Source organism: Salvelinus alpinus, chromosome 9, assembly GCF_045679555.1.
Source record: "Salvelinus alpinus chromosome 9, SLU_Salpinus.1, whole genome shotgun sequence".
Classification (NCBI taxonomy): Eukaryota; Metazoa; Chordata; class Actinopteri; order Salmoniformes; family Salmonidae; genus Salvelinus; species Salvelinus alpinus.
Window position 1 is genome coordinate 19,325,265 of NC_092094.1, and position 24,688 is coordinate 19,349,952.

Genomic DNA, 24,688 nt, shown 5'->3' on the forward strand with positions numbered 1-24,688 from the left:
CAACTCAAACAGCAAGTAAAGTCTGTTTTTACATCCATTGAGAATGACAATAGTTCCTCAATGTAACCTATTTGAAAAATATTTCCAGCTCTCTCCCTTTCGATAACCACTCGATAACCAGTGTGAAAGGGAAAAAAAGGTAATGCTCTGATCTGGTGGAAACATTATAAAATAGGTTTGATTAGATTACTTCTTATCCCTTGTGCAAATAGTCTACAGCGGTCTGTGTCTGTCCGGAACTCACTGGCATAGGAAGCTCTGAGGGTCCAGAATATTTTATTAGCTCAAGCTTTGGGCTGGACGAGGTTGATAGTTGTTAAAATGTTTCAAGTTCCTTGCAGACAATCTATGCGTAGCCAATGTGATTTATTTTTATCAGGGTATATTCTACCTGTAGGCTAGTTGTCACGTCCTGATCATAGTTCTTGTGTGTTTTGCTTGTTTAGTGTTGGTCAGGACGTGAGCTGGGTGGGAATTCTATGTTGTGTGTCTAGTTTGTCTTTTTCTGTGTTCAGCCTAATATGGTTCTCAATCAGAGGCAGCTGTCAATCGTTGTCCCTGATTGAGAATCATATATAGGTGGCTTGTTTTGTGTTGGGGATTGTGGGTGGTTGTCTTCTGTCTTTGTGTTCTGCACCAGATAGGACTGTTTTTGGTTTTCACATTTATTGTTTTGTTGTTTGTAGTGTTCTCATATTCTTTATTAAATTATGTTGAACACTAGCCGCACTGCATTTTGGTCCTCTCCTTCATCCCAGGAAGAAAGCCGTTACAGAACCACCCACCAAACTAGGACCAAGCAGCGTGGCAACGGGCAGCAGCGACAGCAGCAGCAGCAGCGGGACCAGGAGAAATGGACTTGGGAGGACGTTTTGGACGGCAAGGGTTGCTACACATGGGAGGAGATCCTGGCTGGAAAGGATCGCCTCCCATGGGAACAGCTGGAGGCAGCTAGGAGAGCAGAGGCAACCGGAGAGAGGAACCGGCGTTATGAAGGTACGCGGCTAGCACGGAAACCCGAGAAGAAATCCCAAAAATTTCTTGGGGGGGGGGGGGCTAAAGGGTAGTGTGGCGAAGTCGGGTAGGAGATCTGCGCCCACTTCTCATGCTTACCGTGAAGAGCGGGAGTACGGGCAGACACCGTGTTATGCAGAAGAGCGCACGGTGTCTCCTGTACGTGTGCATAGCCCGGTGCGGGTTATTCCACCTCCCCGCACTGGCCGGGCTAGATTGAGCGTTGAGCCGAGTGCCATGAAGCCGGCTCAACATATCTGGCCTCCAGTGCGTCTCCAGAGCCCTGTTCCTCCTCCACGCACTCTCCCTATGGTGCGTGTCTCCAGCCCAGTACCTCCAGTTCCGGCACCACGCACCAAGCCTCCTGTGCGTCTCCAGAGCCCTGTACGCACTATTCCTTCTCCCCGCACTCGCCCTGAGGTGCGTGCCCTCAGCCCGGTACCTCCAGTTCCGGTACCACGCACCAGGCCTATAGTGCGCCTCGAGAGTCCAGTGTGCCCTGTTCCTGTTCCCCGCACTAGCCTTGAGGTGCGTGTCTCCAGTCCGGTACCACCAGCTCCGGCACCACGCACCAGGCCTACTGTGCGCCTCAGCAGGTCAGAGTCGGCCGTCTGCCCAACGCCGCCTGCACTGCTCGTCTGTCCAGCGCCGTCTGAGCCGCCTGTCTGCCCAGCGCCATCTGAGCCGTCCGTCTGCCCAGCGCCATCTGAGCCATCCGTCTGCCCAGCGCCATCTGAGCCATCCGTCTGCCCAGCGCCATCTGAGCCATCCGTCTGCCCAGCGCCATCTGAGCCATCCGTCTGCCCAGCGCCATCTGAGCCATCCGTCTGCCCAGCGCCATCTGAGCCATCCGTCTGCCCAGCGCCGTCTGAGCCGCCCGTCTGTCCCGAGCCGTCAGAGCCGCCCGTCTGTCCCGAGCCGTCAGAGCCGCCCGTCTGTCCCGAGCCGTCAGAGCCGCCCGTCTGTCCCGAGCCGTCAGAGCCGCCCATCAGTCAGGAGCCGCTAGAGCCGTCAGTCAGTCAGGAGCCGCTAGAGCCGTCCGTCAGTCAGGAGCCGCTAGAGCCGTCCGTCAGTCAGGAGCCGCTAGAGCCGTCCGTCAGTCAGGAGCCGCCAGAGCCGCCAGCCAGTCAGGAGCCGCCAGAGCCGCCAGCCAGTCAGGAGCCGCCAGAGCCGCCAGCCAGTCAGGAGCCGCCAGAGCCGCCAGCCAGTCAGGAGCCGCCAGAGCCGCCAGCCAGTCAGGAGCCGCCAGAGCCGCCAGCCAGTCAGGAGCCGCCAGAGCCGCCAGCCAGTCAGGAGCCGCCAGAGCCGCCAGCCAGTCAGGAGCTGCCAGAGCCGCACTCCAGTCAGGAGCCGCCCTCCAGTCATGAGCCGCTCTCCAGTCATGAGCCGCCTGCCAGTCATGAGATGCCTGCCAGTCATGAGCTGCCCTCCAGTCATGAGCTGCCCTCCAGTCATGAGCTGCCCTCCAGTCATGAGCTGCCCCTCAGTAATGAGGGTAAATTCGTAACAACAGAAGAGGGCTGTCCCATGACGCCAGGTCAATGTCTGTGCTCATGGTGCGGGCCTATGACCTAGTTAAACTCCAAAAGGAATTGGAGTTTCCTTCATTAAACAGTTTATAATCACATTACATCATTTCACAAATAGTTTCATCTTTACTCATTCATGTTATACAACAATTAGATGCAAGCCTCACAACTGAGACTCTTGTAATAACAGAGTTATGGTAATGTGGCTGTATTGTCTCTCATGTGTTTCACAAACATTAAACGAAATGGACCGGTCGTAGCTGGATTCTACCCCGACCGTGTACACATTCTCCAAAACATGGACATTGTTCAGTTCTCAAGTTCTGTGATGTGGAAGAGGTTCCTTTGTTCTCCTGTGAAACTCACTCTCTCTATACTCTGGCCATGAGGAGAGAAACTCCTCTAGGAATGTATGACCTGCCTAACAGAGCCTGGGTGTAGGGGGAAGAGAGAGGTGGTGAGAGAGAGGGGGTTGTTGCTCGCTGTACCCAAAGAGGGCCACGTCATAACATAACTCTAATGAACTCATCCTCTGCAGCAGAGGTAACTCTGGGGTTCCTTTCCTGTGTCGGTCCTCATGAGAGCCAGTTTCATCATAGCGCTTGATGGTTTTTGCGACTGCACTTGAAGAAACTTTCAAAGTTCTTGACATTTTCCGTATTGACTGACCTTCATGTCTTAAAGCAATGATGGACTATCATTTCTCTTTGCTTATTTGAGCTGTTCTTGCCATAGTATGGACTTGGTCTTTTACCAAATAGGGCTATCTTCTGCATACAACCCCTACCTTGTCACAACATAACTGATGTCATAACTTCCGCCGAAGTCGGTCCCTCTCCTTGTTCGGGCGGTGTTCAGTGGTCGACATCACCGACCTTCTAGGCATCACTGATCCTAGTAGAAGAAAAATTAAAAAAAAATAAATAAATCTGACCCCTAGCGTCAAGAGGTTAAGGTTAGGGGAAGGGTTAGCTAACAGGGTTAAGGTTATGATTGGGGGAAGGGTTAGCTAACATGCTAAATAAACTCAGCAAAAAAAGAAACGTTCCTTTTTCAAGACCCTGTCTTTCAAAGATAATTCCTAAAAATCAAAATAACTACACAGATCTTCATTGTAAAGGGTTTAAACACTGTTTCCCATGCTTGTTTGATGAACAATAAAGAATTAATATACATGCACCTGTGGAACGGTCGTTAAGACACTAACAGCTTACAGACGGTAGGCAATTAAGGTCACAGTTATGAAAACTTAGGACACTAAAGAGGCCTTTCTACTGATTCTGAAAAACACCAAAAGAAAGATGCCCAGGGTCCCTGCTCATCTGCGTGAACAAGCCTTAGGCATGCTGCAAGGAGGCATGAGGACTGCAGATGTGGCCAGGGCAATAAATTGCAATGTCCGTACTGTCCGTACAACACCTGCACCGGATCGGTACATCCGAACATCACACCTGCGGGACAGGTACAGGATGGCAACAAAACCTGCCGAGTTACACCAGGAACGCACAATCACTTCATTAGTGCTCAGACTGTCCGCAATAAGCTGAGAGATGCTGGACTGAGGGCTTGTAGGCCTGTTGTAAAGCAGGACCTCACCAGACATCACCGGCAACAACGTCGCCTATGGGCACAAACCCACCGTCGCTGGACCAGACAGGACTGGCAAAAACTGCTCTTCACTGATGAGTCGCGGTTTTGTCTCACCAGGGGTGATGGTCGGATTCGCGTTTATCGTCGAAGGAATGAACGTTACTCCGAGGCCTGTACTCTGGAGCGGGATCGATTTGGAGGTGGAGGGTCTGGGACGGTGTGTCACAGCATCATCGGACTGAGCTTGTTGTCATTTCAGGCAATCTCAATGCTGTGCATTACAGGGAAGACATCCTCCTCCCTCATGTGTTACCCTTCGTGCTTATCCTGACATGACCCTCCAGCATGACAATGCCACCAGCCATACTGCTCGTTCTGTGCGTGATTTCCTGCAAGACAGGAATGTCAGTGTTCTGGCCAGCGAAGAGCCCGGATCTCAATCCCATTGAGCACGTCTGGGACCTGTTCGAACGGAGGGTGAGGGCTAGGGCCATTCTCCCCAGAAATGTCCGGGAACTTGCAGGTGCCTTGGTGGAAGAGTGGAGTAACATCTCACAGCAAGAACTGGCAAATCTGGTGCAGTCCATGAGGAGGAGATGTACTGCAGTACTTATTGCAGCTGGTGGCCACACCAGATACTGACTGTTACTTTTGATTTTGACCCCCCTTTGTTCAGGGACACATTATTCAATTTATGTTAGTCACATGTCTGTGGAACTTGTTCAGTTTATGTCTGTTGTTGAATCTTGTTATGTTCATACAAATATTTACACATGTGAAATTTGCTAAAAAATAAATGCAGTTGACATTGAGAGGATGTTTCTTTTTTTGCTGAGTTTAGTTGCAAAGTAGCTAAAAATAATTAAGTAGTTAAAAAGTAGCCAATTAACTAAAATGCTGAAGTTGTCTGTTATGAGATTCGAACTCACAACCTTTGAGTTGCTTGACATTCATGTTATAATCCCACCCATCCCCCACTTTCATTTTTGCATTAAGTAACCATCTGTCTTATGCAACGTACCAAACGTAACATATAATATGAGTTAACGGTATTTACATTTACTATGTTATGTCTAGTCTATGAAACCAGGCTGGATGTGCAAGTGAGAGCGTGAACATTTTTGTGTGTGTGTGTGTGTGTGTGTGTGTGTGTGTGTGTGTGAGTGCGTGCGTGCGTGCGTGCGTGCGTGCGTGCGTGCGTGCGTGCGTCATCTCTACATCTGTGTCAGTGTTTGTCTTCAACCAGCAACATGTGTTTTATGGTTGTTTTTTTGTCTTCCCAGACTGTTCCATGTTAATATTAGATATACCAGATGAGTCAACACCTGATGGGTATGGATGGAATATTAGAGTGGTATAATTGTTTAAATAATCTAGTTTATCTTTACTATACCCAGGTCCTGATCTCATGTAACATCTGTTTGTGCTGGAGACCTTCGGGGCCCTGACCTAACCACACACACTGCAGGGAATATGGGGCACTTACCCACTGTGCATGTACGCAGCAACGTTCAGGTGTTTGCAATGACACGACAATGAGCACATCAAGCCTTGAAACACTGTCAATTTTTTTCTGGGTTTCAAAGTCAATAGAAGAGCATCTTAAATACAGCTGCAGGCAGAAAGGTCTCTGTGCCACCTTATTCCCACTTTCTCAATTCAACTTGCGGAGAACACATAGTTAAACCTGTCACGTTTGCAATGCTTTTTGTCTGTTTGACAAACATAATGTCAATAGGCAGCATTTTTCTGTTCCCAACAGGAAGAGGTGCATGAATCATACATTAAACATGATTTGTATGAATGACTCACTCAGAGGCAGCATTTCTTTCTCTGGGCGATTTGCAGCAGGTGTCAAAATTGGGTGTCAATCAACTTAAACTGTATGCTGTATGATCAGGATTACAGTTGACGTGTAGACAAATTAGGTATCAATCCATGTATTTTTTCCTTTGGATGATTCTGAAGCATTCCCATCAATGAATGCCAAAGTACTTTATCGTTTAATATACAGTTCCAAGTATAAAATAATATAATTTTTTTAAATTCTGAGCATGTAATATAGCTATTTTTGTATTAGTATTTTAATTATTTGATTTCATCTTTATCAAGGGTGACAATAATTTTGGACATGACTTCAGAGACAAAATGTCATTGAACCTCCCAGGGGATTGGTTGACTTTCATTCCATCTGTCTCTCTATCTGTCTCAAACTGACATCTGTCTGAGAGAACATATTGAGGATAAATTAAAGTCTGAAGTTTGAAGCCCATGCAATGTTTTCACTCAGACAACGAAGGGAACACATTCTTTAGGAACTAGCCATCAGAGTCATCAGTTCATTAGGGCACACAACATAAAATGTTTTTAACGTCCAGGTGGTCTCTCCCTGTTTGGGTCATTTTTCTTTTGTTTGGTGCCTAATGAACACTACCCATTGGACTGTCTTGCAGTACAATAAAAGGTTGTGATGATACACATTTGGTTTGGACATGTGGGTGGAAGTCTTCAGGGTGTTTTTGCTCCCTCTGGATCAACGTTTTAAATGACCAGGAATCAGGTGTGCAGAATTACACCATGAGGGACACAACCTGCCCCCAGAGAGTCCTTGCAAGGCCCCTTGGACCAACAATGCCTTTATTTTTACTTGTGGGTTGCAAAGGAAAGGAGGGGGAAAAAGCTTAGGCTCTGGAATGATATTGATAAGCAGTTGTTGCATGAGTGACAAACTTAAGGGCTACCGATATGAACATTGGAAAATCCTAGAGAAGCAGTGGGGTGAAGACACAACAGCAGCTGACCTGCTCCGCTCAAAAATGTGCAGTTGTGTTCTCCGACAAATGTGAGAAGAAAGGAAAACCTATATTAAGTATCCTCTGGATGGGCAAGGGAATAGTTACTATGCTTGGCAAGCTGTGCGCCAGATCTTCCCTCTCCTCTCATCTCCTCTGATGAGTTCATGAAAGATTGTTGGTGGAGTTCAAAAGGCAGGGTCAAGCATGTGAGAGAGGAGGGAAGAGTAAATAAAGGTAAATGAATAGCAGACTGGCTCTTCTCTGTTGGCAGAGGGAGGGTTTGTCTAGTTGGTGCTCTACAGACATCCTTGTATGTCCCATGCAGGTAGAACAACATCTACTATGTCCTCTGTGGAGAGACCCACACGTCCCTCAATGTGCTGTCAGCAACCCCTTTGATAGATTGCTTTTAGTTATAAATGCTTTAACTTGTATTTTTGTTTTACTTTTCAAGAGCTGTTTCTTTGATTGATTCTAAGGATTTGCTTCAAAAACATATGAGAAGAAATGTGGCTGAAGTTGGTGTTTTTAAGATTTGTTGCATAACAACCAGAATACAGCTACGTGTTATTAATTTATCTTTGTCTGTGTCTAGATCACATCGGTTCCCAAGGTTTTTGTGGCATGCACCTGCAAATATTGTAATATCAGTCATATGATACAAGACTATTGCAACTTTGTAACTGATTGTAACCACCCCCAAATAGCATATGAGAATGTTTGAAGCATGTACCTCTTGTCGGCAGCATCAATTAATCTCTCTAACAGGGAGGTTATTCACCTTGCCCCCTCAGACGCCCACCCCTCGCCCCCCGAAACATTGGGAGATGACAATTAAACATAGATATTTTGCTCTTTCCCTTGTTTTTGGACTTAATGAGACAAAAACAGGTTTAAAGAAATTGCAGGAGGACATATTTGCATACAGAATGTCTGATGGAGTTTGCCTGTGAGTTTACAGCCCTGGTCATTGGTGCCAAATTTGCATTGTAACATCAGTAATAGAATGGTGAGAATAAAGAATAAAAACATCCCACAGGTGCATGAGCTTCCAGGGACAACCCTCGTGAATTTAGTAAGTTGGTTTCTAAAACATATCAGAGTATGGAAAGGGGTTGAGAATGTAGCCTGTAGCATTCGATTATTCTTCATTATTCTTAATTTCTTTATTTTTACTTTTTGGATTATGTGCATATTGTTGTGTATTGCTAGGTATTTTTACTGCATTGTTGGAGTTAGAAACACAAGCATTTCGCTGCACCTATGATAACATCTGCAAATCTGTGTATTCGAGCAATAAACTTTGATTAGATTATTTTTTATCAATACATTACACATAGTTACTTTCACTAAATAGTCAAATGAGCTGGCTCTATAGATATCCCTCCTATTCTCTTTCCATGTGTGTGGTTTAGAATAGCTTTTACTCCTTTATCCATTCTCTCTGTACACTCTTAGAAAAAAAGGGTTCCGAAGGGTTTTTCGACTGTCCCTATAGGAGAACGCTTTTTGGTTCCAGGTAGAACCCTTTTGGGTTCCACGTAGAACCCTCTGTCAAAAGATTTCTTCATGGAACCCAAAAGTGTTTTACCTGGAACCAAAAAGGGTTCCCCAAAGGGTTTTCCTATGGGGACAGCCGTAGGATAACCCTTTTTTTCTAAGAGTTATGCCATTTCGTCTTTGAGAAATGTGGTCAAAACATATTATAATCGAATCAAATGAATCTGTTTGGCTGAATCAAACATGGATGTATGTGTTCCTAATCTAACGTGTTGTGTTTCAAGCAGACAATTTGGATTGTGTGAAATACGCAGTGTTGGGTGGTTATGCAGACTAAGCTATGGCTAACTGGCTTTCTGGTTCTGTCTATTGTCCAGATAGCCTACAGACTGTACTGTGTCTGCACTCTACGATTAGGAGGGATACAGGACACTATTATTACACCGTTGAATTTGCACTTCTTTGTTGATATCAGCTAAAACATTACTGTTATGTAAATAAGTCTAACCAATGGAGCATTGCAAACAGCCTGGTATTGTGGTATGGATGGACAAGTTATTTCTGTTTTGTTATTGTTTTACTCAGACATCTGCAGTTGTTCAACCACAACAAAATAACAGAAATGCTGTTATAAGCTATGAGCATGTGTGAAATAAGCAAATTACAAACATGCATAAGATGTTTTGAACTGAAACATTTTGTGTATATTATTGATAGCATATTTTGTAGCAACTGATCTCTCATGACCGCCTAATGTGCAGTCTTACTACATGGTTGTTACTACATGGAGTAGTAACGTAATATCTTTTGATGCTTGTATGTGACAAGCTAAGGAGACTTGTGAGTTATAACAGATGTCCAAGCTCAGGGTAATGCAGGAAATAGAGTTTGTATTGCTTTGTAAGTGTCAACCACATAACTTGCCTGACAAGGTTCTGCTTTATACTCCATAGATTATATTTTTTGATGACAATGTCAGGGGAGTTCTTAATGTTAAAACGTCTTAATTAACTCTTTGAATTACCATAAGAGTGAATGGTGAGTTTGTTACACAAGTACATTACTTTGCAGTGTTTGGAGTCAGCCAATGAGGCAGTTAGTGAATGGTGAACACATGTAAACGCAGAGTGGGGTGGAGTCACTAGTTGGACTTCCTATCAATTGGCATTAACACTGTATGCACATGTTTTTTGTCATACAAAACTTCTGACCCTGTCATGGTTGATTTATTCTGATGTTTTAATACATCAAGAATATGTTGTATTTATTTGGTAATTTTTAGGGAATATTTCCTCCGCTTTTCACAGTTATCACATGTAACACAACACTTTTTGGGTTTCAATTGCTGCTTTTATAACAACATATAAATGCTGTTAAAATGTTCACCCCAGGTCAAAAGTATGGAATAAGAGAACAAAAGCTATTTCTATAAATAACATTAGTATATATATTAATTTTGGAAATTAAATAGTGAACTTTATTAATGTTGTTATGGTATAAATAATTGAATGGTTTAATTTAATTATATTTAATCAACCCATTCTTTAAACACTATTAACAAGGTTATTGTTAACATTGAAACAGTCTTTTTTAAATAATTTCAAATATAAAACTTAATAAAAGGACAAATATAATATATATTGGTGCATGCAGTCTGAAATTATCAAACCAAACCATACAGTCTGAAGTCATTCAAACCAAGAACCTACAGAGTGGATTTGCCTCTTTCTACCTTTTGCCCTCTAATATGGTCTGTGAGACATCTAGTTACTTGTTCGATTTATTAGATTTTTCATGTGTAAGTGAATAACAAAATGTGTTTTTGTGTTTTCATATAGGCCTATGTTAATTATCTGGTTAGAAAGATGTTATTCTTTCATTGCAGAACTGCACTAATACCAGCTTGCAGCTGTGGCACTCGGCTGCAGGTGTGTTAGAATTATCTATAGGAAGCAACATTCCACGTGTTTTTCAAAACATACTTCTATCACCTGCCATAATTGAGTTTATCTAGAAATCAGACAACTTTCAAACAACCTAATTTAGTAACATTATGGAAATGGAATATTTTCAGAATTCCTTTTTGAACCTGTTTGATCATTATTTTGTAATAGTTTCAAACACAGTTCCATGTAGCAGCCCAATGAAGACATTATGGTTGTTTCATTTGATGTATAATGTATATGTAAACATGCTCAAAGGGAGGATAAACAATATTTCTCAGAAATATACTATGAACAGTTGTTGGGAAATTATCAACATTTATGAATTTGAAAGTACAACCTATGTTTGTTGGTATAGACATTCTAGATGGTTTTCAGTTAAAATATGTCAATTTTCAGAATTTTGAATGTTAAAAGGTTTCTTTTTCTTTAGATTGTTTATAGTCTATTGCTGTCATTTGTAGAACATTGAAACCTTAAACTCATAAAGTTCCTTCCAAAATTCCCATGTCTGTTAATTTGACACATTTTGAAAACATCATAATTCCTGTTTTGATGTCAGCAACCCACTTGTGCCTTAAGTATGCTGCCTAGCTTACCCCACACTTGCATTATCTTCCCGTTATTTCAAAACCTTATGTAGGCTGTTTCATACCACTTTGAGTAAACTTTGAGAAAAACCATTGCAGTCACGGGTGAGGTGAGATAACTTTTCAAACATCCCTATCAAATCAAAATAAAGTTTGAAACAAATGTTGCAATATTCTTTAGTTTGTGTCCCATTGGATATCATGTTAATTGCATGCATCTGGGAAATAATGTAGCGCCTCCGCTGCGTTTGACGCTCCTCAGAGCCTGCGATGACGTCATTATTCCGCGAAAATGCAGCATGGTTCTTTCAGGCTACAGTGCTGAGCCGCTACTGTAGTCGTAGAATGTTTGTCGAATGGTATGTGGTCGCTGATTTACCTTTTTTTTTTTGCATTTGTTCGATGACATTGTAAACTTTAACCTTAGCATCATAAGAAATCTACCATAACTTGGGGATTGGGGATCTTAATGTTCAAAGTGTTGTGTTCCAAAGAGAGTTTAAACACTAAATTTTCCATTTGATAACATCTGCAGCAAAACGATTGTTGGAAGTAAGAACACAAATGGGCTTATTGGGCTGTCTTTATTTTTCACTTTGTTTAACATGCTGTCCAAGAAATGGACATAAAAAAGTAATTTCTGATGGCAGTGACAGGTGCATGAGCAAGTCATGAGATGCAGAGGCAATCAGAACACGAACAGCCTAAAATAAGTCCCCATTTTGAAAGCCGAAATATGATAAATAGGTTGAAATATGAATGAATGGATAGTATAACAAATGCATATTGACACCCGAGGAGGTGGTTGAGAAGCATGGCCATCAAGGCGCTTCACAAGCGTATCTGTCTGGCAAAGTATAAACTTCAATTGGACATGATTGTGCGCATGTTGGCTTAATGTAGTCTACTACTGCATCGTTTTATGCATTATATGTGTGAGCCTTTAAGGTCAGTCATTATGGCACAAATGGGTTTGCACGATGTAGAATGTTGATTGTTTATTCTGTCTGAGGGAAATAATTTATCCCAGAATAATTCATTGAAATGCGTCAGGGACACGATAAATATCTGGGGGAACTCCCTGTATACACTGCCACAAAACGAGCAACTTTCTGGATGTGTAGGCTAGTAGTCTATACTATTGTTCGTTGAAAAAGATCCCTTATTGTCTTTGATGTAGTCGTTCTTGTAGTCCAAAACATTCCGACAGAAGGGGGGTTTAATCACTCAGTGCCTCATTCATGTAGTTGTAATATTTGTGGTTGTCATAACAACATAATAGGTTATCATGGAACCAATTAAGAAACAGTTATAGCCTCAGCCTAGGCTATATTTCTCTCATTTTTGCGTATAATAAACATGTTATAGAAATGTTGATCTTTATTGTAGTAGCTTAGTCTGCTTGTCGAACTTCTTACTTTTAAAAGTCTAACTGTTTTTTAGTTAAAACTTTAAAACGTGTGTGATGTGGAGGTTTCATCCATTTGGAATGTGTTGCTTTGCCATGTCTGAATTGCTTGATTGTTGGATGCAATTTTACGATTTCTATCTATGCTAGGGGGGCAATAACATCAGCTAATCGTGTGAATTGATAAATAGTTAGTTATTGTAGGAGTTGGACTGCCCTGGTTCTCCGAACATAGCCTATGCAATAGAATTCTGCCCAGTAACAATCAGCAAGCCTCGATCACGCGCAGAAGACCTATTGGCTATATGCAAACTGTGACATGGGGAGGAAACTATCTCGAGACAAAAAATGCTTTAAAGAGACATTTCCCACTTCTCTCACAAGTACAAGAACAAAGGTGTTGCCTTTCAAACCGATAGAGACACCCACTCGAATGGAATTTAACAACTTTGAGCGCAACGGAAGACTGCCCCCAATCCATGCAGGATAGTCTAGTTGAGTCATCTTTTGGGGTAGAATAGTATTAGAGACTAAGCTTTTTTGGCAAACTATCAGTTATGCTTAAAGCTCCTCCAACATTACACTGTAGCATATTTAAGAGACCTTTATCAAGGCATAATACCTAGAATTAAGTATTGGACATGGGTCCTATGTGTATCGTTCTGCATATGAGTGTAATGATCACAACCTCAGCCATATGGATTATATTTATATATGAATACATGCAGTTGTCCAATACAGAGCATAGGCTGTCATCGTGGTGTTATCTATAAGAGAAGTTTGTCGCAACAACTTTTTTATGCTGCATTGCATTTCCTAGAAAGCTATCTCATTCAACCACAAGCGAGCTGTTGCTATATAAAAGATAGTTATGGTAGACCTTTGTGTGTGTGTGTGTGTGTGTGTGTGTGTGTGTGTGTGTGTGTGTGTGTGTGTGTGTGTGGTGTGTGTGTGTGTGTGTGTGTGTGTGTGTGTGTGTGTGTGTGTGTGTGTGTGTGTGTGTGTGTGTGTGTGTGTGTGTGTCGGGGAGAGCGAGAGGGAGAGCGGGGCGATTAGAAGTTAATCAAGTGCATTCGAAAAAACAACAGAGCAAGCAAATCAACAAGGATACGTTTTTTTGTTGATAAACTGAAATACAGAAATAAAATTAGCCTAATCCATGTTCATGAAGTTGTCAACTTGGGTACATTGCTATTCCTGCATTCATAGCCTAGCCCTAGGCTACATCCCATCTGAAGGCAGAAAAACTGTACCCCTGACGAGTTTGAACTCGGTAACACTTGCTAAATGGATAAATTGTTACAATTATATAGCCTATATTATCCGAGTACATTTTCTCAATTTGTTCATGTGACGCATGGGCGGGGTTTTAATTGTGGTAATATTGTCATGATAAAATAAAATTAATATGAAGTTGTCATCTGAAAGTGGAGAGAAAAGAGGAACAAATGTTTGAGTAACTGCTCAACATAGTGTGGTCTGCGCTGCTGCTCGCGTCACTTTGGTCGGAAAAGGCAGGCTTAAAATGTAACGCCAGAAGAAAGTAGAAGCGAACTGAGGGGGAGAGGAAAAAGTTCGCAAGGAGAGGCAGGACTACTCTTGGGAGCCCTGCAGTCTCACTTTTATGCCTCCAAAATACTTTACTTCCAGTTTCTTTGCATCTAGCAATATTGTTAAGGTATTTTCACAAGAATAATCCGGCTTTGTAAAAACTGAAACGACCATGGAGCTGCTTTGCCTCGAAATGGACACCATTTTAAGAGCTCGTCCTGATCCGAATATTCTGTGTGATGACAGGGTATTACAAAGCCTGTTGACCATTGAAGAACGATTTATTCCCCAATGTTCTTATTTCAAGTGCGTTCAGAAAGATATTCAGCCATTTATGCGGAGGATGGTTGCTACTTGGATGCTGGAGGTTTGTACCGAAATACTCTGTAGGCTCACGACTCATATCAAAACACACTAAAATCGGACCTTTCGCTCTGTCATTTTGTCCAGTTTGCATGGTGTGAGAAAGAGGAGGGTTGCACATCACATTGCCGAATATACAATCCTGATAGCCTATAATTAGCTTATCTTATTTATATGGTTTTATTTTTTGAACCAAGTCACTGACGATTATGTCTCAGATACATTGACAGGTGGTTACAGTGGTGTAGTCTATCACCAGATAAAGCTTTTCTTTGCATAGGTCGGATCTAGGAAAGGTGCACGGGATTATTTGTTATATATTTTAAAATTGCCTAAATATGTTCATGCACACGTATGCAGTTCAATGCTAGCCCTATTCTAGCCTATATTCTAACGCCATGTTGTTTTTTCAGGAACTGTTGCAGTGTTTCTGACGATTTTACAGATCATAAACGCTATACCTGTAGTTGATACGTGGCATAAATGAAAGAGCAGTGTCTAAACTACATAGTCATCATTGAAATAAATGCGAAATATTGATCAAACATTTTCTATTTATTTTTTAAATATTGGATCGCGGAAGGGGTGCGGGCCTTTCTATCCCTCTGGTCTCCTCATTGAAATCCGTCACCCAGGAATTAAGTTAGATTTTTTACACGTTGTTTGACATAATATGTTGGGAATTGTCTGAATAGAAACCTGACCGTCAGAGCTTGATTTTCATGTAAGAGTTATTTTACTAAGATTCATGAAATATTTTATATTAATTTTTGAAAATATATTTTGACCTGGCGGTGACGCACTCGAGAGCAGCCACATGCTACTTCGTTTTACATTTGACAATTATTTCGCATTTATCTTCAAATTACATGTTTATCAATTGTCGGGTCTGATGTGAAAGACATTGGTGTTCATTATGATGTGAAATTTATAGGTGTAGACAATTTATTTATATTTTTAAATATTTTAGGAAAATATGACGAAGGAAAAAAAGAGGTTCCGTACTGTGCTGCATGGGTGTTTTTTGGCTGGGGTAATTGTGACTTGAATTCATTTCTTACTGAAGGAATGTGATTCTATTGACAGCCTGTGCCTGAGAGCTTTTTCAAACATAGAAAATAATCTATTTAAAATGTATTGATGATGTCGCAACAACTCTGGGTGGGGCTCAATTATTGGCCAGGTCCCAAAGGGTTTCGACGAATTTATATGCATATCTGGCTGTTACATTATTTCCTTAATTTCGTTATCATTTTTATGTTTCACATGTATTGAACACATTATAGGTAATTGAAATAACTGGAATTTGATGGTGCCAATTGTTGCACATTGTCACATGTCGCCTCTCTCTCTAGGTTTGTGAAGAACAGAAGTGTGAGGAAGAGGTGTTTCCCTTGGCAATGAACTACTTGGACAGATTTTTAGCCGTGGTTCCAACCAGAAAGTGTGATCTGCAACTTCTTGGAGCAGTTTGCATGTTCCTTGCATCCAAACTGAAAGAAACTCGTCCATTAACTGCAGACAAACTCTGCATCTACACTGATAACTCCATCAGACCACAGGAGCTGCTGGTAAGCAACAGTTGGTTTCTGCCAGCAAAATTATGAGTTACAGTTCAGATTGTTAATATGGCTTTGTCAAATATGAAACTCATGGCTATTTGTCAATGTTTATGTTATGGGCCATACCTCAAAGCCACCTACATATATATGTTTTATATTTATAAATATTAGATATGCTACTCTCCATTTTCTCTAAGGATAAATTATTATGGAATATAATTCACTGAAATCATCAGCAAACCTAGATTAAATGTTTGGACCCATCACTCTAGGAATGACCCAGAGTGCTTTGTCCCCCAAGAGTTATTCTGTACTACAGGTAACTGCCAAAATAAAGGAAACACCCACATTAAATGTGTTAATAGGGCGTTGAGCCACCACAAGCTGCCAGCACAGCTTCAATTTGCCTTGGCATAGATTCTACAAGAGTCTGGAACTCTATTGGAGGCATGAGACACAATTCTTCCACAAAAATTCTATAATTTGGTGATTTGTTGATGGTGGTGGAAAATGCTGTCTCAGGTGCCGCTCCAGAATCTCCCATAAGTGTCCAATTGTGTTGAGATCTGGTGACTGAGACACACACACCCTTTAAACCCCCTATGGTCTTTTGAGACCCCTCTTTCAAGGTCACTGAGAACTCTTCTAGCCATGGTAGGCAAAATTATGGGCAAATGGGCATGACCCTAGGCATGATGGGATGTTAATTGCTTAATTAACTCAGGAACCACACCTGTGTGGAAGCACCTGCTTTCACTATACTTTGTATCCTTAATTTACTCAAGTGTTTCCTTTATTTTGGCAGTTACCTGTATATTGGACTGTACAGTAGGTTTTTGTACAGTGGTCTCCATCACCATCTAGTGGCAAATATTTGCAGTAGAACGAGGTCAGCCGTTGAACTGAAGCCAAGGTTTAGATCCGAGGAGTGAGTGATCTTTAGAGACTTCAGTCTACAGAGAGCAAGTCCCACATATTGATGGTCCTGGCAAACAAAATGTTGTCTTTGACCTCAAGTTTGCTCTACTCAAGGTTTGACATAGATGTCTTCAAAGAATGGACACTTACAGGTTTTTGTAGATCCTGCTTCAAAAAGCACTTTTTCCAATGTTTTAGAAAACAATACTTATTACTTGCATACAGTACATTACAATTTTGCATTTAATTAGTTCACTAATTGGATGTCTTGGTTGTAGGCGCTCACAACGAGGTTTCACTTGAGCTGGTGTGGGTATATCCTGCTTGTCTTGGTTTGGGTTTCTGCTGCAGTCATTGGTATCCCAAAGTTAGAGCCTTGGCAATCTCATAGGGTCATGGTGGACCCAAGTGGTGGTGAACATTTAAATAGTCAGTTTCTCACATCAGAAAAGTATTTCCTCTGCGACGCTACATAAACATTCTTTAGTAAACAACAGTCAATCCCACCCATGTTGTGAAAGAGGCCGCATATTATTCAGCTGAGAGCTTGGGGGCTTCCTGGGCCTGACCCACCTCAGTTGATTGCTGATCCCAATGCTGTGGTACTAAGTATGTATGGGTTGGAGAGGCCAGCCATTCCCTGTGATGACAGGTCCTGCATCAGTGGTCTTAGGAGGAGGGACAGCCTCAGCCCCTATCTCTCATTGGTTGTTATTGTATTACTTGCTGACAGAAGCATGATCAACATCAGGTGAAGATTCACCTTTTGCTGGGAACTGGGCTGGACTGGACTGGGCTGAGCTGTATCCACCCATACATGCTGTTTAGGCATGGGTCAGAGGAGTACCATGTTTCTGAGATGGTTTCATGAGGGTTGCCTGGTCGTGTTCACAATTAGCTTCTCTTTAAGGCAATCTTTTGGCTGACAGATAGATACAGGAAACAGGAGATCAGCTGCTCGGCCCATGTGATCGTTTTTTTTTGTCCCCATCTTTGGTAACAATTTCTTGTAAAATAAACCACAATGTCACCCAGAAGGTGGGACCGGAGGCACCAGCAGAAGGAAGTGGGTGCCTGCATGGAGGGTGTGTTGCAAGGTTTTGCCACAGCTCTCTCTCGCTCTCTCTCTCTCTCTCTCTCTCTCTCTCTCTCTCTCTCTCTCTCTCTCTCTCTCTCTCTCTCTCTCTCTCTCTCTCTCTCTCTCTCTCTCTCTCTCTCTCTCTCTCTCTCTCTCTCTCTCTCTCTCTCTCTCTCTCTCTCTCTCTCTCTCTCTCTCTCTCTCTCTCTCTCTCTCTCAGAGCTTGTGTCTGTCAGCTCGTGTCTGTTTTCTACCACAGCAGAAAGCAGACAGCAGACCTCTAATGATAGAGAGGGGAAACACTGCAGAGTGTGGACAAGAGTTAGGTCACAGTCAGGGCCATCTATCTATACGATTCCTCATTGATTCCTTGAATTCTAACCGCAGCATCACATTTGTCAACGGCCTATTTCTCAGCGGTATCTGTGGCATTCTTAAGAAGTGACTCACTGAACCTTAGCAGTTTTTTACTGTTTTTGTAAGCTGATAGGGAAACACAACACCCTGTGAAACTGAAGTGGGGATATCATAGGGATGTATCATAGTGTGTGGTCCCCTTTCAGAGAAGAGGAGAGAGAGAGATACAGTTCACCTGATATTGGGAATGAGAGTTGGTCATCGGTTCAAATTTACTGAGATACAGTTCACCTGATATTGGGAATGAGATTTGGTCGTTGGTTCAGAATTACAGAGATACAGTTCAACTGATATTGGGAATGAGATTTGGTCATTGGTTCAGAATTACAGAGATACAGTTCACCTGATATTGGGAATGAGATTTGGTCGTTGGTTCAGAATTACAGAGATACAGTTCACCTGATATTGGGAATGAGATGTGGTCATTGGTTCAGAATTACAGAGATACAGTTCACCTGATATTGGGAATGAGATGTGGTCATTGGTTCAAAATTACAGAGATACAGTTCACCTGATATTGGGAATGAGATTTGGTCGTTGGTTCAGAATTACAGAGATACAGTTCACCTGATATTGGGAATGAGATTTGGTCATTGGTTCAGAATTACAGAGATACAGTTCACCTGATATTGGGAATGAGATGTGGTCATTGGTTCAGAATTACAGAGATACAGTTCACCTGATATTGGGAATGAGATTTGGTCATTGGTTCAGAATTACAGAGATACAGTTCACCTGATATTGGGAATGAGATTTGGTCGTTGGTTCAGAATTACAGAGATACAGTTCACCTGATATTGGGAATGAGATTTGGTCATTGGTTCAGAATTACCCTGTCGTGGAGATTTAAAGGCAGTTAATGGCTGCCACATTGGACCTGCGTTGTCTCATGACTAAGAACCATGTGACTCTCTGAAGGGGAAAATCACTAGCATCCCAGGTCCCAGGCACAAGGACAGTCGCAAACCACAAAATTCCTCCCAAATTAGTCACCAGCTCCTTCCGTTACTTATCCTTTCTTCTCTAAGAAACAAGGACAACCGTATAACTCAAACATAACCTCCCACCCCGCAAGAAAAATAAAACCATGTGATTTAAGATAGGCCTAAATGTCATTGGCTATTGCTGATAGACGTTGGGATTGTGCAGTTGAGGATACTGCTCACGATTGAACAAGTTCAAGTTGATTCGTTTTAGGGAAACTCATTTTGTTTATAGTTTTGCTAGGTGGGGATATTTATTTTTTGCCTCCTTTTATGCTGTTCACATCAAACATTAGGTATACACTTGTTTTGTCTGTGCCAGGTGAGCTGTAAAATCGTTGTAAATTAGCTCTGTATGTCGTTTGTTTGGCGTTTGTTTAACATTATCGATCGAATTTCAGAGAAGGCGTCAATTTGAATTTAGCTAGGTGCTCAAAGTAGCAAAACAGGCCCTAACTGTGGTGAAACTTAATAGCTTCCAACAGGTTATGAGAAAGGTTAAACTATGCTATCCTGTGCTAACCTATTTGCTGTGCATTTAGTCATGCATTTGTACTTGTATAATTGATACTGTGTACAAGACCATGGTACTTCTTGCTGCCTACGGAGCAGCAAGAGGAATTGGACCTGTCTACCCGAGTACTCGGTTCTGCCACCTATGGTCTCCTGGCTCTACCACCCCTGCCAAAGGGCAGCTCCTCTGTCTTGGCACCCCAATGATGGAACCAGCTTCCCCTGAAGATAGGACAGCAGAGGCCCTGCCCATCTTCTGAAAACATCTGAAACCCTACCCCCTATTTTAGATAATCACACAGCACCCCCCCCCCCCCCCCCCCACAATAAATAAATAAGCATTTTGTGAACTAACACACGCACTTGACTCATTTCCCTCTTACTAGCTGACTTTGCTGACAGCTACTTTATTGAGGAAAAAAGTACTTACTGTGGCTGTGATATGTGGTTGTCTCACCTAGCTATCTTAAGATGAATGCACTAACTGAAAGTTGCTGTGGATAAGAGCATGTGCTAAATTAATAAAATGTAAATGTATTATTATTTTTTTATTCTAAATAGATCGTTGACCAAATGATCAGCCATATAGGAACCTATTCATTGCCTCTGTTGGCTTGAGCATGTTAGTGAGAGCTAGTTTTAGAGTCCCTACCCCCCCCCTCCTCCCCCATCCAACCTGGCTCGGTCTCAGCTAGGCTGGTGCCATGTATATACAGTATGTTTAGCCTTGTTGCCGCTCTCATCCTAAAACAGTCTCTCTCGCTCTCTCTCTCTCTTTTGTTCTCTCTCTCGCTATCTCTCTCTCTCTTTCCCTCTCTCGCTCTCTCTTTCTGTTTCAGGAGTGGGAGCTGGTGGTGTTGGGGAAGTTGAAGTGGAACCTGGCGGCTGTCACACCAAACGACTTCATCGAACACATCGTGAGGAAGCTGCCATTGCCCGAGGACAAGCTGGCGCTGATACGTAAACATGTGCAGACCTTCATCGCACTCTGCGCCACAGGTATGTTGCATCCTTTATTGATACTAAAGTCTCACTGGTGGTAATTATGTCATCAAAAGATGAGCCAATGTGGGTTGCCATCTGATATCACTTTTGGCTCCCATGCCACATTTTGTAAGTCAAAACGATAACGGATGTGCTGCCAAGTCAATTAGGTGCTGATGTCTTGCGTCAACATAGTTGCAAAATATCCTTGTCTCCCCTTCTTTCGACACGAAATCAAAATATCCTTTCGGAGCAACAATGACTGGAGGAGACCCCATTCAGGTAGCTTTGTGGGCCCCCCGTCATGTGGTGTCATGTCACTTAAGTGAGATGTATTACCTCAATGTGAAAATATGTGGGGCTTAGAAAAGCATGTGTCATGGAGGACGTGTCTCTGTGAGAGTCTCATGTCCACGTCCATCATGTTTCTCTCTCCCGGCTGCGGCGGCTGGTACGGTCATGTTCTGGAGGCATATCAGTGGCTATCAGAGAATAGAGTGACACTTCAAAGGGCAGCAGCCTGGTTTAAAGGACATTCCTGTGTTCCTGTGTGCTCTGGGACCAAGGGAGGACCTGATGGGGGTGGGACTGGGCATTGTCCCCTCTGCTCTCCAGGGTGGATTGTTTCTTCAAGATCAAACATCGAGTCGTGGGAGTAAGAGGAGATTCTCTAAATATGATCTGAAAATCTGGAGGAGGAGGGTGAGAGCAAAGAAAGAAAGAAAGAGAGGAGGAGGAGTATATTGTTCCTGCAGTCCCGCATAGTGAGGCCTGTCATGTTTTCATATCTGCCCGTTTCCCTCTCCTACGCCTCCCTACTGCTTGAGGGCACGATGACTTTCCCATGTTCAGGGTGTGTTTGTGGGGCAGGTTCTCCCAGCACACAGCCCAGCAGTATGGGGGGTAATGGGATCCAGAGCTGCAGCAAGGCTCCCCTCTCCCTCCCTGGCCCCTCTGGACTCCACCCCATGGTCCCACCTCTGGCCCCACAGGAATGACCCATACACTCCCTTATGGGTGAGATCCATGTGGTGGTAGAGGAGTGTGTATGGATGGATGGGAGTTACGGTGACAGGTCTCTAAACATTGCCATTTTTGATGTAGAATCCCTTTTCTGATTGTGCAATTGATATTGTATGTTGTGAAAGACAGAGCACATTGATGGTCTCCATGGGAACTGGCCCCATTGTTCTCCATTTGTCTCTCTGTGGCTCTCTCTTTTCCTCTCTCTCTTTCTCGCTCTCTCCATGCTCTCCTTTATGTTCTGTGCCATTGGAGAGATGAATGGAAGGAATGACTGTGTCAGTGATCAGACCTATTCCCAAAGCAACATTGCGCAAGGCTCCCAGTGCACTTGGTCCACAATTGCTTCAGTGAGGCAGTGGATATACATTTATGAGTCTTGTGGAGGGAGATGTCTTCCTGACGTCTTGTAGAAGGAAGCCTTGTTGCATATAACTAGGATTAGCAGCAGGCCATTTTGTCTGCATACTCTCCTCAGATTTCAGATTCATATGTAGGCAAAGAGCATGTTGAACAATTTGGTGCATCTGAAGATCTCTGGGAATTCAAAACCCATTTTGTGCAACGTTCCCAGCCATAAATCAACTCAACTATCTTGTGAGATTCCGCCCTGAGAATCCCCCTCCAGACATGCTTAGAAGGTGAAGCTGGAGGAGGAAGTTTCTAGGGCTTTGCTATTTGCAAGACAGATGACAACAGATCTCCTGGGGTCTCAGTATTTCATGCATAGAAGTGATTCAACTCACCCCCACCTCCACCCCCTCTTCTTGGAAAATGTGCATAAACCAACCCTTCTGTATTTGATGGAGTGAGAGAGGAGAGGTGGAGAGAAAAAAAGGCTCTAATTTTTAATGGTTCCTCTCTTTTGATGGAAAAGTTCTGTTCGAGGCACTCTGTGGGGATTTGGTCAGGTGGCTGTGGGCCGGGAAGCGCAGGCTGGTTCAGTATTAATTAATAATGAGGGAGGGTCCATTCAGCACTATGCAAATGGTCTAGGGCTCGGCTAGAGGCTGGGAGAAAGGAGACAAAGAGCCGGCTCTACATTTCATATGCAGAGGCATGTAAGGGTCAGCACAGCGGGGGCACTCCATAGGAATTACCAACGTCTCCCCAGGGAAGCCTACAGGATAATGATGATGAAACAAGCCCATTAGGGAGATTATGGCCTCCTCCTTCCACAGAGACACCAAGCACTTCTTGTCCCCTTGTTTCCCCCTGGTCTCCTGTCCCGTTCTCTTTCAATAGAGGTAAAAGAGGGGTTGGGGATAGTGGTGCGCGGGTCAGTTGTTGGTTCACCCGCACCAGCCCGCAATTCCTAATAACCAATCCGCAGCTGCCCGACTTTATGTGATAAAGTGAAAAGGCCCGCACCCAACCCAAACCCGCAAAAATGAAAACATTTGCTATAGGCTACAGTCAAAGACGGTGGAGCTATTTTTTGAGTGAGGGTGCAGGATTTTTTTGTTGCCTGATTTCTTAGTGCCCTCGTCTATAATTAGATACATGCAGCTTCTCTTCTGTCATTATACACGGAGTATACTAAACATTAAGGACACCTGCTCTTTCCATTACATAGACTGATCAGGTGAATCCAGGTGAAAGCTATGATCCCTTATTGATGTCACTTGTTAAATCCACTTCAATCCGTGTAGATGAAGGGGAGGAGACAGGTTAAAGAATGATTTTTAAGTCTTGAGACAATTGAGACATGGATTGTGTATGTGTGCCATTCAGAGGATGAATGGGCAAGACAAAATATTTAAGTAGCTTTGAACGTGGTATGGTAGTAGGTGCCAGGCGCACCGGTTTGTGTCAAGAACTGCAACGCTGCTGGGTTTTTCATGCTCAACAGTTTATTGTGTTTATCAAGAATGGTCCACCACCCAAAGGACATCCAGCCAACCACAACTGTGTGAAGCATTGGAGTCAATATGGGCCAGCATCCCTGTTGAACAGTTTCAAAACCTTGTAGAGTCCATATCCCAACGAATTAGGAAGGTGTTCCTAATGTTTGGTATACTCAGTGTATGTTACCCTAAGAAGACTAAATAACCCCTTGCTCACCAGAATAATGTCATACATCGATAGAATGAATGCTTCAATCTAGTTGACATCGGTAAACTTTTCTCTGTCATCTTCTTTCACGGAGCAAAGATGTTTAGGGACCGTGGAGAAAATGCAATTAGAAAACAAAAAAAACTGGAACGATCAATTTGAACGGTTTTAAGGAAATAGAAAGCTGTGAAAACCACCCAACATGTTTCTGGTAAGATTTCAGTTCGGCTTGGATGCATATTTGATGTGCTTGAAATACCATCAGTTTTATGATGCTGATAAAGATAGCACCTTTGTGGTATTTAACTGAGCTTTCAAATTCTCTCAAGAGGCTGAAAGAAAAATCATATTTCTCCACTCCAGGTTCCCAGGTCAAAATTTTGCCCACATTTTGTGTATCATTTTACTGCAAGAAATGCTTAATTCTGCAGGAGTTAATATTAAGGCTATGTGAGAGGTTATAGACCTACAGTCAGTGTCCAGATTTCATTCTCCATTTAACCCATCTGAACAGTAGGTTACAGTTCCCTTGACATGACATAGGCCTATTTGAGGTCCCGGTTTTGTGACTGTCAAATTTGCAAAGCTCCTCACAATCATCACACATAACGTAGCCGGCTCTGCTATCATCCTCTTTTACCACTTCACCAAATCTTTCCCAAACGTTTATTTTCAACCCTCCTTTCACAGCTTTTCCGACATTGTTATTTTTGCCTCTGAGGATTGACGGGAACTTTATCTGCCCGTTCCCAAAACCATTGGGCGATTGGCGTGTAGGCTTTTCGGCGCTAAATCTTAAGCTTATGCACTAATGCCAGACAGCCTAAAATAATGAAAGAAAACCTCAATGTAGCCTATAGATATAAATTGCA

The 24,688-nt window shown here is 42.8% G+C and overlaps 1 protein-coding gene across 3 annotated transcripts in view; it reads left to right on the forward strand.

Annotated features, from left to right (window-relative positions):
* LOC139584458 (G1/S-specific cyclin-D2-like) overlaps positions 1–24,688 on the forward strand; it is a 351,941-nt gene that overhangs the window by 306,903 nt on the left and 20,350 nt on the right. For 2 of the 3 annotated variants that reach the window (XM_071416347.1, XM_071416348.1), the window contains 2 exons: positions 15,639–15,854; positions 20,594–20,753. In XM_071416347.1, coding sequence (XP_071272448.1) covers positions 15,639–15,854; positions 20,594–20,753 — 376 coding nt within the window. Of the gene's footprint in view, positions 1–13,882; positions 14,288–15,638; positions 15,855–20,593; positions 20,754–24,688 lie in introns of those variants that run through there. The other variant, XM_071416345.1, reaches the window with a different exon arrangement.